The sequence below is a fragment of the Akebia trifoliata genome, chromosome 10 (assembly GCF_017979445.1).
Source record: "Akebia trifoliata isolate Shusen 1 chromosome 10, ASM1797944v1, whole genome shotgun sequence".
In the NCBI taxonomy this organism is placed as follows: domain Eukaryota; kingdom Viridiplantae; phylum Streptophyta; class Magnoliopsida; order Ranunculales; family Lardizabalaceae; genus Akebia; species Akebia trifoliata.
Window position 1 is genome coordinate 11,468,663 of NC_141384.1, and position 16,177 is coordinate 11,484,839.

The window sequence follows — 16,177 nt, forward strand, 5'->3', positions numbered from 1 at the left end:
CTCTCTTTTTTTCCTTACTTTTTATTATTTTTATTTTTATTTTTTGAAATAAAAAAATATTGTGCAATATGCCACGACATATGCCATATATGATTTCGCATATGCTATTTGATAACATTGATCGTGATATTAACACTCACAGACTTTACCAACTTATCAAGCTGTGAGCCTACAAATGGCTGGTTGGGGTCTAAGAAAGTCAAACTATCGAGTCAGTGACCCAGCTTTCAGATGGTCAATATCAATTTATCGGCAACCACCCCAAACATATCCTGTAATTGGGCAGTCCGTGCTGATTGGCCAGATAGTAGAAACATTCTCACATAATTGTAATACCCAAATGAACGATGTCCAGATCAAAAGAGGATAGTATGTACTGTCCTTTACTATCGTACCTGTGACATGCAAATGTGTCGGAACCAACCATTTAGTGCTGGCCAGAAAACAATCTTGCATGACCGATCAAATTAAGCGATTGTAGCCAACCTAGTCAATCATATAAATTTTGGAGTTCAAGAAAGAAGTCTATAGATCAGATAGTTATGATCATCAGAATTTATCAGATTTTGGCCCAGGTGGGCATGCTTGGGTCTGAATGAACGTGTTTCCCCCCAAGGAGAGTAAATATGGAATATATGAGTTTAAATAGTTTTGGAGGTCACGAGATGAAAATAAATACTTAATTACACCATATGGAGCAGGACAAACAAACAAAAAAAAATTAGTGTATTGGGATCCATTGTTGATGCTCTGCAACACAAGTGAAAATAAAATAGGAAAAAGGAAATTCTCTCAAACTAGATGAAAGAAGATGCTCATGAAATTTGGTTTGGTTAGGCTGAGTGATACCAATTACTTGGTAAGAATTAAGAAGGATCACTTAGCCAAGTGGTAAGACCTTGTGGAGGTTGTTCCCAAGGTCTTAGGTTCAAACCCCTTGAGAACCCCTTCTTATACTAAATACTAACTGTCAACCACCAACCCCACCAAGCAAAAAAAAATTACTTGGTAAGAACTGAGCAATTATTATTGTAAATTAACCATCTAAGGGGTTGGTGAGATGGCCAAGATCACACATAAGGAAGTGAAGGCCTTGAGTTCGACTCAAGGATTTATCCCAGAAATTACCGTGTGCATGTGGGGCGACGGGACTGCACGTGCCCTGAGGATTAGTCAGTTGCTTTAAGAGACCCAGATACCTCAGTTTCACACAAAAAAAGAAAGAGAAAAAAGTATTTATTGTAAATTAGATAACTTTGAGATTTTTCTTTTACTAAAGGGGAAAAAATGATTCTAAGAGTTGGTACAAGTAATATACATGAATAGGACATCCTCTGAAAGATGTGATAATACCTGCAAATAGCTTTGGTAAGGGCATCTGAATAACAACAAACTCCTCCGTGACTTGCAACATGTGTCAGTGCAAATAGCTTGGGTAAGGGCATCTGAATAACAACCCAACTCCTCGATGACTTGCAACATGTTTCAGTTCCACTTAAAGCATGCCTGAGACCTGAGTTGATATTCTAATAATGACTACAGGTACAGAGCAGCCTATATAAAAGAAAATGAAGGAAAAACCATGAGCGAGAACTAAGATAGCAATGATTATGTACTAACCTGGTTTGGTGGTTTCTTCGATGGTCAAACAAAATCCAAACGAGAAACCTCTAATGACGCTTCATTTCCCGGAAAATATTTGCCACCCTCGGAGACAGTCTTGGGAGGAATTTGAATAACTGTACAACAAACAACGGAAAATAAACCATGTTTAGCCATATATGGAATCTTCCTCCTAGAACACTTCAGTAGTGATTAACATCGCTTACACAATCCAAACACTTCATTTCCAAAATAGCTAATCCCATATTAGAATGCTAAACTAGAAGATTACCACTAGTTGAAAAGTGTCATATGCAAGAGCATCCATGCTGTTGTGCTTGTCCGAAAGACAACACATGAGCATGCATTTATTTGCATGACATGCAATTCATAATCAACTAATAGAAGCATTAGGACACAGTTTAGTTTCCATTCATAACTACATGTATGAAAATTTGTTGTCTTGCACGACCATGCACACAAGCGACTTTTGTATATACATGGATGAGTAAAGATGGTATGCACAAACTTTTAAGCAACGATAGAATCAAGAAAGTATTGAGGCATCCATTATTCATAGGTTCCCATAGATACCTTTACATGTTGATCAGCATCAGAACAATATCCCACTATTTAACATGAATCCTATTCCTCCACTCTATTGTATCATGAACCAGGTTGCAAATACATATAATAGTGTATAAAAATATTTTAAAATGTAAAACATACCCAAAGCTTCACACATGCATCCATAATGACTGGAACAAGGCAGATAAAAATGGTAATCACAGCTTGATCCACCTCAAGCCCAAAATGCTCAACAATTATTTCTAACAAAGTCTGCCATCCAGATTCAGAATGATACCTGCAAATAAACATATTTTAGTGGTTTATTTTGAACACAGGAAGGCAAATCTACAAAATAATGGAAAAGTTTGTTTATACCATTCAACTCTAGAGAACTTCAACTTCGTGCAAGGCACAATCCACCACCTCTGATCACTATCAGGTGGAAAGATTGTGCCATCTACAGCTTTTATATCGAAAGGGACCCCAACATATTATCTTGAGATATTAGAGTTGGAAGATGCGAGGTTTGAAAAGAAAAAAAAAAGCATAAAGAGGCATGTGGAAAGGTTTTTGATAGTCATAAAATTTTGATCAACTTACACAGATTTTAATTAACAAGTCATTCCATTTCCAACTTGGAAAAAAAAATATACACATAAAAATCAAATTCATTGGGGAACAAAACCAGAAACCATCACGGCCATATATGCATGATTGTAGGAATAAGTTGACATCAAATTATTCCCCTATGGAATTAACTTTACAGTCATAGATTCTTGCTTAGTTTGTCTACTGGAAAGAAGTTGTATCAATAGTTCCAAAGAACAAAAATTACCCCAAAAAAATGTCGGTAATAAGAATGATAAGGAATGCCTTTCCAGTATCTGAAACATTATTAATTATTTTATAACCTGTAAATTTCAGCAAAGCTACCTGCACAAGCAAAAAAAAAAAAAAAAACATGCAATAGTAAGGAGAAAGATACATTATCAATTCGAAGGTTGACTATAATACAACTTAATCTGCATAATATATTAGCTAATTTTTGCCTACATATTGATGTGGAAGCAGAGTAAAAATACATTTGTCAAGGAAAACAATGCCCATGGAGTACGCATAAAACCAACTCAACAATAAATAGTATTTTAATATATTTTAAGTCAAAATATCAAATATATGAGAAGCCCATAGAAAATGGAAAGCAGTTTAATAGCAAGTGTAAAATCATGTCCAAGTAAACTCTATGGGTCTCTTCAAACAATTAAGAAATGATGAAATGCTATATGCTTAAATACATAAGCATTTCTAGATGTGAAGAGAAAATAAAATTAGTGCCTATAAAAGAAATTTGAACCTGAGTTACCCAATTCGTTAAAGAGGTAGCGAACCGGTTCGCAGTACAATTCGCTCTAGGTACGTGAACATTAGCAAATTACCTTGTTTTGCCTTAATTTCTTCACCCCCCCTCCCCGGTCCACGCTCTACATGTTGATACATTGAGATACCCCCTTAAATTTTAAATTGATAGAATACCCCTTTGACCTTGGTCTTTATAAGTAAACTGATGAAAAATGACCAAATACCTTAATCTCTTTACCTTATTCATCACTTCAACCTTCAAATGCCCTCATCTTTGTCTACCCCTACGAACCAGGTTTGTTCTCAAGTGGTGAACCACGAATCGCGAACCCATGAATCAAGTAACATAGATTGAACAATATATATTACGACTCCCAATTCCCACCTTCCACCTTCACTTTCACACTTCTCATAAATATCATGAATGAAAAACTTATGGTAATTGAACATGTGGTACTTATAATTCATGGGCTTAGTGAAATGTCCTATATCAGAAGAGCAGGTCATGGAGAGTAAGTAGCTATCAAACTCGTGTTTTGTACAGCTTCGAAAGAGAAGGATGTCACTCCAAAAGGGCCCCACTTATTCACGTAATACATACTACATAGTATGACAGTCACATGGCAAACCCAAGTAGGTAGAGAGCAATACAACTAGTCTGAAATACATCACATGCTACAATAATAAGGTTCAAGCTAGATTTATCTCTTAATACCTATGCAGCATTTTTTTAAGAAACTATGAGAAGTCCCAAGTGTTAAGAGTATCTTAGAGTTTAAGGGTATTTCTGTCTTGTCTTTTCTTTTGGGTATTCTTATATAAACCCATTCTCTTCTTGTAATAGCTTAGGGTTTTCTAATGCAAATAGATCTCTTTCTTCTTTCTATTTTGTCTAACATGGTATCAGAGCACCAATTCTAGGGCTCTATAGCATCTTGTTTCGCATCTCAATTCTATAGCATCCCCTACTCATCGCAGCAGCAACAACGACCTCACAGCAGCCTCTCAGCAACAGTAGCAACCACCTCGCAGCAGCAACTACAACCTCCTCTTCGCAACAACATCAACTTCATTACTACCTCTCATTGCAACAACCACCACAACATTGCAACAACTTCGGTGATGATCTTGGGTGCACAAGGTCTATATGATGAAAACTATGTGACAATCCATGCGCAATAAATCAGAAGATTTCAGCAGCAACTTTTGACGATGATATTGGGTGCACAAGGTGTGTTTGATGACATGTCTGTGACAATCCATGTACAACTTTGATGATATCGGTTTGCATGATTGTGATTTTCTAATTATCTCCTTTCGATCCCGATTTCTTCTCCTTTGTTAATCAATTTCATCTTTTTATATATTTTCTTGAGATTAATTATTACATTGGGTCATTACCTTGATTTGAATTGCAATATCAAGTGAACGAGATGATTCTTTTCAGTACATTAGTGTTCGACATAATGAAAATAATTACTCCTATTGGAGTTCTGTGATGAAAAATTTTCTCAAGGGAAAGAAAATGTAGGGATATGTTACTGGTGATTTGACTATACCATCAAATAGGGCAGATGTGAAATATGTTAAGTTGTTAGCTACATGGGAAGTCAACAATTCCAAGGTTATCATATGGTTCAACAACTCTGTTGAACAATCTATTGGTATTCAACTATCCAAATACGACACAGCCAAGGAGATTTGGAATCATATATCCAGATTGTTAACCCAATCAAACTTTAAGAGATATCAATTAGAAATAGGCAATAAGGTAGTTCAACAAGGAGATGAAACTATTTAGGAGTTTTATTCAGTTATGACTGACTTTTGAGATCAGTTGTCTCTCACTGAGTCAACTACACTCAGTTCGTATGCTCCCCCTACTTGGCTTATAAAGAGGAGCAATGCCTTGTTCAATTCTTAATGGATTTGCGTGACGACTTTGAAGCTCTTCGAGGGTCCATTCTTCACCATAGTTCTATGCCTTCTGTTGACTCTGTTGTTAGTGAGCTTCTGGCTGAGGAGGTGCGCCTCAAGTCTCAGGCTGGAAAGGGTCTTCTCCCTGTGCCCACTTAAGCAGTAATGACGGTTCCCTCTAGATCATTCTCGCATTCATAGAATTAGAGTTGACATAGATCGAAGGTTGTTGGCATAGATGAGTATAGCGTTTGCAAGCAAAATGGTCATTGGAAGGCCCAATGCCCTATGCTCATTACCCATGGCCAACACTCTCAGCATCAACAGCACACTTCTAGACCTGGACAGTTTCACTCTGCAACTATTACTTCTCTTCCTGGACATGTACCAGTAGTTGCTTCCTCTCTTGGCGATTCAACAGTATCTTCTTTTGCTTTGTCTGGACTTGTAAAATAGTTCCAAAGATTTTTATCTACACAACCTCAAACTTTCATCTCTTCTTTGCCTATAAGTCTGTCATCCTCAACCTCCTCAGGTATACCTCGGTCTACCTGGGTCTTTGACTCAGGAGCTTCTCACCATATGACATATGATTCCTCTTTGTTTACTTCATTATTTTCATCGTCATCTTCTATTCCAATTATGACTATTAATGGCACTTCTATGTCATTAGCAAGTGTTAGCTCCATAGCTAACTCACATTTGACTCTTTCAGATGTTTATTACATTCCTCAACTTACTTTGAGTCTTATTTGTATTGGTCAATTATGTGACTCTGGATTTTCGATTCATTTCACATCTACTTCTTGTTATGTGCAGGACCTTCATTCGTAGAGGCTCATTAGGATAGGCCGTAGAGAAGGAGGTTTATACTTGTTGGAAGAACTTCATGTTCCCGTCATTGTTGCTTCTAGTATTGATCTGTCGTCTTTTTCGTCTTAGTTCTTCTTCTTCTAGTTTTTACTTATGGCATTCTTGTCTTAATCATATCTCTAGTTCTAGGTTGAAATATTTAGCTCCTGGTGTCTTGGGAACTTTACAAACTCACGATATTTCAGATTGTAGTGGTTGCAAACTTGCTAAGTTCTCTGCTTTACCTTTTAACAAAAGTACTTCAATTTCTCGTGCTCCATTTGATTTGGTTCACTCTGATGTTTGGGGACATGCCCCTATTGCTACTAAAAAAGGGTCTAGATATTACATTTCTTTCATTGATGATTATACTCGTTATTGTTGGGTGTATCTTATAAAGCATCGTTCTGATTTTCTTCATAATTTTAATAATTTTCGTGTTTTTGTTAAAACGCAACACACAACTACTATTAAATGCTTTAGATGTCACTTAAGTGGGGGAATACACTTCCGGTGACTTTTCTAATCTTCTTGACTCTGATGGAACTATCCACCAATCTTCTTGCATTGACATTCCCAAGTAGAATGGTGTTGCTAAACGAAAACATAGACATATTATTGAGCCTGCTCGTTCCCTTCTTCTCTCTGTCAGTGTTCCTAGTGTGTTTGGGAGAAGCAATTTTCACTACTGTGCACTTGATCAATAGGATTCCTACTACTCTCACCTTTGGCATTTCACTTTTTGAGAGCTTCTAGATATAGTTCCACATTACTCATGTCTGAAAGTTTTTTGTTGCACTTGTTTTGTTCTCAGACCTCATGCTGAACGTACTAAACTTTCTGCTCGATTTGCTATTTGTGTCTTTCTTGGCTATGGTGAGGACCAGAAGGGATATCGTTGTTTTGATCCCATCACTCATAAGCTATATGTATCTCATCATATTGTGTTTTTGGACCATATTCCTTTCTTCTCTGTTCTTCATAGTTCCCATAGTCTCACTAAATCTAATCTTATTTACATTGATCATTTTCCAAACGATGATTATATGTTACCCACTGAATGTTCCACTCCCACACCACCTCCTTCTACACTTGTTCCTTGTGCAGATCCTGATGGTCTTCCTCCCTCCTTGGACTACCATGCAATTCCTGAGACTAAAGTTCTTATTCCTCCAAGTTATCCTCAGCATGTTTGTAAGCCTCTTCCTAGAAATTGGGATTCTCTAACTCTTGTTATTCTGATGCATTCTCTTCTTTTTTTAGTATTTGTTCACGATCTTTCTGAGCCAACCTCCTATAAAGAGGCTATTATTGATCCCCTTTGGCAGTAGGCTATGGATGAGGAACTCTATGCTCTGCATTTGACAGGCACTTGGGATTTAGTGTCACCTCCAACCGGCAAGCGTACTGTTGGTTCTTGTTGGGTTTACAAAATCAAGACTAAGTCTGATGGTTTTGTCGAGAGATACAAGGCTCACTTGGTTGCAAAGGGCTTCACACAGCAGTATGGGTTTGATAATGAAGAGACATTTGCTCATGTAGCCAAGATGCCATTATTCGTACTCTCATTGTAGTTGCATTTGTCCATCAGTGGGCTCTCTCTCAGCTTGATATCAAGAATGCCTTTTTGAATAAGGATCTCACTAAGGAAGTTCACATGACCCTTCCTCCTGGCGTGTTCCATAATCCTGGTGAGATATGCAGGCTCAGGAAGGCATTATATGGTCTCAAACAAGCTCCTCGAGCTTGGTTTGAGAAATTCTCTATCATTGTGGGTTCCCTTGGCTTCTGCTCTAGTGATCACGACTCTGCATTATTTGTTCGCTCCACTTCTCCTGGCCACATCATTCTCCTTTATGTTGATGATACGATCCTAACTGGTAATGACACTGATGGGATTGCTCAATTAAAACTTTAGTTGAGTCATTAGTTTGAAATGAAGGATTTGGGTCCCCTTCACTACTTTCTTGGCATCGAGGTAGCCACTTCTCCTAAAGACTATCTCCTCTCTCAATCCAATTACACTACTGACATCATTGAGCTCCCTCGCATGACTAACTCTCATACTCTTTAGACTCCCCTTGGGCTTAATGCACGGTATACTCCTTCTGATGGTCTTCCTCTACCTAACCCGAGTCTCTACCACACCATAGTTGGCAGTTTGGTTTATCTTACCATCACTCGGTCAGATATTGCATATGTTGTCCATATTGTTGGTAAGTTTGCTTCAACTCCCACCACTGTTCATTGGGTAGCAATTGTTCACATTCTTCGCTATCTTCGGGGGTCTCTACATCAGAGTTTATTATTTTCCTCCACGTCTGCTCTGGAGCTTCGAGCGTACTTTAATGCTGACTGGGCTGGTGATTGCTCTGCTCGCAAGTCCCCCATTGGCTTCCATATTTTTCTAGGTGACTCTCTCATTGCCTAGAAGAGTAAGAAACAATCTGTTGTTTCTCGTTCCTCCATAGAAGTTGAGTACCGTGTTATGGCCTCCACCACTACTGAGATAGTTTGATTACGTTGGTTGCTTTTCAATATGGGTGTAATTCTCTCCAACCCCACTCCTATGTATTGTTATAATAGAAGTGCGATCCAGATTGCCCACAACTATGTGTTTCATGAGCGCACTAAACATATAGAGATTTACAACCATCTCACCTGTCATCATAGCACCATCACCTTGCCTTTCATCTCTTCAGCCTTGCAATTGGTCAATTTCTCTGTGAAATCTCACACAATTTAACGTTTCCACTTTCTTATTGACAAATTCTCGCTACTTCTAACTGCCACATCGTGAGTTTGAGGGGGGATGTTATAGTATATATTAGAGTATGTTAGAGTTTAAAGGCATTTCTGTCTTTTCCTTTCTTTTGGGTATTCTTATTATTCTCTTCTTGTAATAGCTTAGAACATTTTGTCTAACACCAAGAACATTTTAAAACAAAAGGGCCAGTTGTAGAACTGCAAGAATCAAATAACACAAAAATCAGATATCTCTCAAGCTCAGTTGGTTGACATGTTGAAATAAAACGTTGAGGTTGTGGCCCTTGTGGGTTCAAGTTCAGATTATCCATCCCCAAAATTGGTCATTTTAATGTTTCTTGGGAAATATGTGCGCGCACACACACACACAAGGCTCTGGTAAAGTAGAGAAGGATTGACCTGAGATAAAAAGGAAACCACAAATTTGTAATAATGACGTCCATTTATGATGTTAAATAAGTATGTGAAGTTCAATGATTATGCAGTTTATACTGAGACTTGAGAATGAAGTAATAAGCATTGATAATTAATTAGTTTGTTGTGTAAATAAGGTCATGTAAGCGTAGAGTAAAAGATGAAAAAGAAAGCATAAAGAATGGGCTAAGCGTGTTTAATTAATTATATGGTGTGCAAATTACAGTCGTGTGCCTCTTCTTGTAAGCTAATGTTATTAGTTGGTTTTTCATAGTAAAATCACATGTATAAGGTAATGGCTTAAGTTGACAGTATAAATCTAATTGGTAATGCAAGGATATAAAGAGTTATAAGTTGAGTTTTGGTTATTCGGCACGTGCGCGTGTATGTGTCTCCCTCTATATATATTTTGTGTGTGTGTGTGTGTGGCTATATATATATATATATATATAGAGAGAGAGAGAGAGAGGCACGCTTCAGTTGAAAAGTGAAATGGTAACTCACTTGGCTCTGGTTGAAGTATATTAGAATGAATAATGAAATCCCAAATACCATATCCGACCATATATTGGCAAATGCTCTCCGATTCTCTACCCTATATTCATCTCTCAACTCTAACCTGGTTGAGACAAAGACAGATTCAATAAAGCATCATTAAAAAAAAAATACATATCTTAACACTAACTTCAGCCATACTAGTGAACTAAAACTAAATTCTGGAAAGCAAACACTTAAAAGGTATAAAGCATAGTTTCAAAAGGGTATTGTATATATATCATGTAAGACTTCTTGATGAAGTGTAAAATATTTCCTTAAGTGGCATGCCTAGATTACAGAAAGAAGAGTCCCAATTACAAATAGATAAATGGCACCAGAAGGAAAAAAAGATTCACTGCAACAAAAAACAATGAATGGACTGCTTGTAAAAGAGTAGAGGTGGCGGACGCCATACTAGGATCATGCCATGTCAATTACTGTAATAAAAAGAATATCAATGTTTGGACTTGACAAAACAGTATAAGAAGCATTTACGAATGATAGATTCACACAAAAGACACAAAATTGGAATAAATATAGGATGTTTTTACATATTTGGATGACAAGAACCGAATTTCATGATAGGATTCTTACAACAAAAAGAGTTTCTTTCACTGATGCGTCAAGTCTTTATAGGGTGTTTATTACTCATAACTCATTTTTGTAATTAATGTTTTATTCCAATTATTTCTTCAATTAACAAACAGAAAGAGACATGGCAGGTTTTGACGTGGTTCATTCATTTGGATTAATGATGGGTTTGGCAAGATCGCATCCCTGCTATGTGCCTCATGTTGTAAACTTATTTAGATATCTATTGAGCTTCATGTCTGATTTACTGCAAGAAGTTCTGTTGTGATGGTGCAAAGTTGAAAACATGTCTTAAACTTCCAGTGCAACAAACCCCATATAACATACAGTAGAAATGAAATGGAAAAAAGAAGGATATGCGTATTTTTCTCACACTAAGTCAGGAAATTAAGAAACAATAGAAAGTTTTTTTTTTAGAGTTTGGTTCAGCCCACTTCTCTTTCAGGAGTATATTTATGCACTTGCTCATTATCATGGTTCAAATAGATTGATTCTTGTGGAAAATTTCCATTTAGGTTATGACAAAAAATCCAGGCTGCATCTAACAAGTGAATCGGGGAGAGTGGAAGAGGAACATGAGGACACTAGAGAGCACATTTTAGCATATTGTTTCTGACCCATAGATGAACACACAACATCCAAAATGGGCTTCTTTGTGAAAAAGCAATTGAACTCTTGAAAAGAGTAGATGTCTCTCAAGATGAATATACACTCTTTTTAGATATTTCTATCCTATCAAACTGTTGGGAAGAAGCTATTCTACCTTCATTACTCTTCATTCAGTCAGGGTTGGTCAATCAGAAACAAATTGTTTTTATCAAATATTTGGTACAACAAACAAATTGGTTCTCTGATATATTTGTTTTTTGTCGAATTTGGAAGTGTTTTTGATAGGCATGAAATTCAATACCCCTCTCCCAAATGCAAGCTCATCCAATGCTCCATAGCTTCTTATTAAGCAATTTATGGGCTAGTTCCCATGTTAGGAGTTATAAATGATTAGTTGGAGAGAATTGTTCTCCATTTCATTTTAGTTTTAGCACTTCAACGAACCACATCAATTTGGTATCAGACCTTCAATCGGCCTTTAATTAGCCAATTTGGCCTCAACAATGGGGCTAATTTAATCAAATGGTCAGCAGTGATTAGCTAAGTGTTTGGATAGATTTTTAGTTGTTTCTTAGTTTTCTATGAAACTTGGTTTCCTCCAAGAAATGCATGATATCCAAAAGTAGAGAGATGATCTGTGGCTGCTCCTACCCAATTGGCATTTGTATATCTTGATATGTCAAGATCACCATGAGAATGATATATAAGTCCACAATTGAGACTAAACTTGATGTTACCGAAGAATGTGATGGACAGTAGCATGGTGAGAAGCATGATAAGAAGGCATGAATTTGCTCACCAGGCTAGCCACAAATGTGATGTATGGCCGATTGATAGTAGATAAATCCAGCAACCCATAAGATGTTGGTACTCTAGATGATCAAAATGATCGCCCTCACTCTCATGAAACAAATGTCTAGAAACCATAGGTGATGAAGAGAGTTTATAAACCCCAAGCATACTAAAAACACTAAGAAGATCAAGCACATAATTCCTTGGAGAAAGAAATATTCCTTTCTTAGATCGAGCCACCTTAAAACCCAGAAAGTACTTTAAATTGTCCCAGTCTTTGAACCAAAAAATAGGACCAAGCTCACTCTTCACATGAGGAATAAATGACGAGTCATCCTCAGTAAGAATAATCTTGTCAAGATAGACCAATAGCATAGTACGCCCAATCACATTAGAATGAACGAAAATAGGATTGTCAAAGTGGCATCTTTGATAACCCATATTAATAACAACAATGATGAAGCGATGGAACCAAGCACAAGGTGACTACTTCAAACCATATACAAATTTTCAAAGACCACAAACCTCCCCAGTCTCCCCCTAAAGCGGGAAACTGGAAAGGGGATCCATCTATTTCTCTTCTCTGAGATTCCCATGAAGAAAAAAATTCTTCACATCCATAAGATATAAAGGCCAATCCTAATTAACAAGGGAAAATAAAACATGGACATACATCAATTTTTCCATATGAGCAAGTATGGCATCATAATCCATGCCATAAGACTGAGTAAAACCCTATTCAATAAGACAATCCTTGTACCAAGTGACACTCGCTATACTTCATAGCAAAGACAGAACTGCAACTAACAACGTACTTCCTTGATGGAAGAGTGACCATGTTTGATGTACGATTACATTGCAACGTAGTCATCTCATTCTCCATCGTATCTTTCTAACCAAGATGAAGAAGAGCAAGATGTAAAGAGTTAGGAATATATATAGTATCAATGGAAAAAAAAGATATCCATTGTATGAAGGAGACACAATTTGATAACACACATATTGATCAACAAGGTAAGGAGTAGAAACACACCTAAAAATCCCTTATGAAGAGCAATAGGGAACTCAAGGTCAGAAGTAGTAGGAGCAATCCAGTGTTAGATAAAACAAGAGATGAAAATAAATGATTGAGAAGCTTCGATTCCCCATTATAGAGGTTTGGTTTTGAGTGTCTCCGAAGTCCTTCTTGATCGATGGTCCCCATTAGCATTAGTGCCAATGAAATTATCAACCGCTTTTTTGGAAGACGAGGTACTCATGTGTGATCTCGTATTATCACTTATTTTAAGGGATCCCCAGGTTGTGGTTTGTTGTACAAGACCAATGGTCATAATCATCTGCAGGGGTATATAGATGCAGATTGGGTTGGTTCTCCTTCTGAAAAGAGATCCACCATTGGGTATTATACCTTCTTGAAAGTTAGTTGACGGGGACATCAGATCATCACCCTCTAAATATTACTATAGGAGAAGGAAATCACAAGCTTCCTTGTGGATTGATGATAGCTACAGAGAGGACTTGAAGACTACATATGCAAGATCTTTTAAAGACTCCACATTGGAAAGTGCATATGAGTTGCATTTGGATCGAAGAAGACTTGTTAGTTGAATTAGAACGACCAACGCGTGCCCGTGTTAAAATACTTAGGATTTATTTAATTTTCTGTTTTGGACTCTATTTTGGATTTTTTATGTTTTGGGCTTATTTTTATGTTTTATTGGCCTATGGTCATAATATAAATGCTTGCGAGTAGTTTAGTAACTTTAGGTTGTCTTTTATTTAAGTTTTTAAGGTTTGAAATTTTAGGAGAGAGAAAGTTACGAAAATTAGATAATTTTTGTAATTTATATTTTACTTAAAGGTAACTTAATTTTCTCTTTATAGTTTTATTTTTACTATTTAAAGACATCTTTATGTTATTTTATGGAGTTTTTTTAATACAATTTACAGAATTTATGGTTTTCCTATCTTGAATGTTGGGGCATTCATCTTGGTGAGCAAGAATCATCTCTCTTCTATTTTCTTCTTGGTTTGTAGGTATAGTCTAATTTTATTCTTCTTTTCATCTAATTTTCATAGTTTTCTGTGAATTTTTTCTATTACTAAACCCTAAGTGAGCCCTTACCAACATCTTTTAGAGATCCTTCACATACTAGAACCTACCAAAACTCTCCCAAAACTACCATGTTGCTGCCCAGCCCAAACCAATCCAAAAACCCTTGTCTAGTCAACCTAAATGAACCACAAAATCATCCATATTTACTGCCCAATAATTTACAGCAAGCTTAGACCATCCTAAAATCCTTATTTTTATTAATCTAACCTTATTCCAACTCTAAATCTAACCTTAAGAATCTTAATTTTCTAGATCTTTTTAGATATTGTTAGACTAATACCCTAGGCTCGTTGGAAGTTCTACCTTCCATAAGATCCCTCAATTTAATATTTTAGATTCAGACCAGAGGGATTTAAAACATTGTCTAGAATTATTTGTTAACTATTTACAAGACTTCTCTTATTTCTTTGCGGTAGTATCTGGTTGCTTATAATATTCATTGTCCTTGATGAAAATTTTTGTAATCTCAGAACCATCACTTTAGTTAGTTCATAGTCCTACATCATTAATTGTGACATGGAAGAGTAGAAGAAGACAATTATTGCTAGATCTAGTGCAGAGATTGAGTATAGTGCCATGTCTCATATTTCTTGTGAACTATTGTGACTGAAACACTTCCTTTAGGAGCTAGGCTTTACAGTTATAACCTATAAGACTCTTTATGATAATCAGGCAGCCATGCACATTACAGCCAATCCTATGTTACACGAGAGGACTAAACATATGGAAAGATATTGACACTTTGCTAGTGACAAGCGGCTTAGTGGGGAAATTACTATTCCTAGTTTTTGAAATCCGAAGATCAACAAGCTGATTTGTTGAAGAAGCCATTGGGTTGTAGTAGAGCGGATTATATACTTTTAATAAGATGGGATTATATTATATGTATTCTCCATCTTGATGGGGAATTCTAGGAATAAAAAGTTACTAGTAATAGACTAGTGGGGTATATGTGTAATTTCATTTATGTTAAACTTAATACATATATATAGAGCCGATTGTTAGGGTTGGAATTACTTTCACTTCTCCCAAGTTTTCTCCATTCTCTTTGCTTCTCTTCTCTCCTCAAACTCTTATTCTGCATATTATCCTCATGCCTTTTACTTTGGTAGGGTTCCTTGTACGTCAGTCTCCTCGATTTCCTCTTATTTTTATAATATAAATTAAATTGTATTTATCGGGAGAAGATAAATAATAAAAAAACTAATGTTTCCAATATTTGCTCCTTCACTTATATGTTGTACTCCTATGATATACTTGCTTAGAAACATGTTCCAAAAGGCAAACTATCATAAAGAGATTGAAATACTAATTAAAAGAGCATAGAATTCATCATGAAAACAGTGAAATAAAACATGTGACATTAAAAATAAGATAGAGAAAGAAAAAAAATATCATGGGGGAATGAAGATCAAACAATCGTGATCTTACGCTTTATGTCGTAACTCCAACCAAACCTCTTCATCAGAAAGAGGAGGAGATTTACCGATCTCTACTTCAAACCGGAATCTTGCTTTATCAACTTTTAATGTCTTTATCATCTCAAGCTTTTGAGGTCTTCTCACATCAAAAAATTCTGCTGCGAGTGGTACAGTCCTCACATACCTATTCAAAAACATAAAAAGTGGCTAAAGCATATGTGTAAGCACATATAAGGTAAATGAATGGAAGAACAAGACAAAAACAACATAATGACAAGGTAAATGAATGGAAGAACAAGACAAAAACAAGGAAACAAAAACTTTTAATCATTTCCTACATACAAGTTCCCATCTTAAAAGGATTGTACCATAAGAAAATGCAGTCAAAACACGAAGGATGACCTCATGAACTGATTGTTCCTTCCTCTTATAAGTGTAGTTATTTCTCTCCTAGTACCCAATAAGCAACGGAGGACAAACTCCATAAAATCCCTTTTTTACCCATCCAAATACAGGTATGCAGGCTTTGAAGGGGATAGAGTAGATATAGGAAGAACCTACTAAAAATGACAGAGAAATGAAATGGAACCAAATAACCCATATAAGGGCATTGAATGATCGGGCAATTGAT

At 36.4% G+C, this 16,177-nt stretch overlaps 1 protein-coding gene across 2 annotated transcripts in view; it reads right to left on the reverse strand.

Moving 5' to 3' along the window:
- LOC147393132 (CemA-like proton extrusion protein-like protein) overlaps positions 1 to 16,177 on the reverse strand; it is a 32,466-nt gene continuing 16,289 nt past the window's right edge. The window contains exons 3-9 of one of the 2 annotated variants that reach the window (XM_086457187.1): positions 15,557 to 15,730; positions 9,985 to 10,099; positions 3,008 to 3,105; positions 2,332 to 2,467; positions 1,621 to 1,739; positions 1,354 to 1,513; positions 1 to 750 (exon numbers count right to left, since the gene is read on the reverse strand). In XM_086457187.1, coding sequence (XP_086313313.1) covers positions 1,671 to 1,739; positions 2,332 to 2,467; positions 3,008 to 3,105; positions 9,985 to 10,099; positions 15,557 to 15,730 — 592 coding nt within the window. In that variant the 3' untranslated portion in view covers positions 1 to 750; positions 1,354 to 1,513; positions 1,621 to 1,670. Of the gene's footprint in view, positions 751 to 1,216; positions 1,514 to 1,620; positions 1,740 to 2,331; positions 2,468 to 3,007; positions 3,106 to 9,984; positions 10,100 to 15,556; positions 15,731 to 16,177 lie in introns of those variants that run through there. The other variant, XM_086457186.1, reaches the window with a different exon arrangement.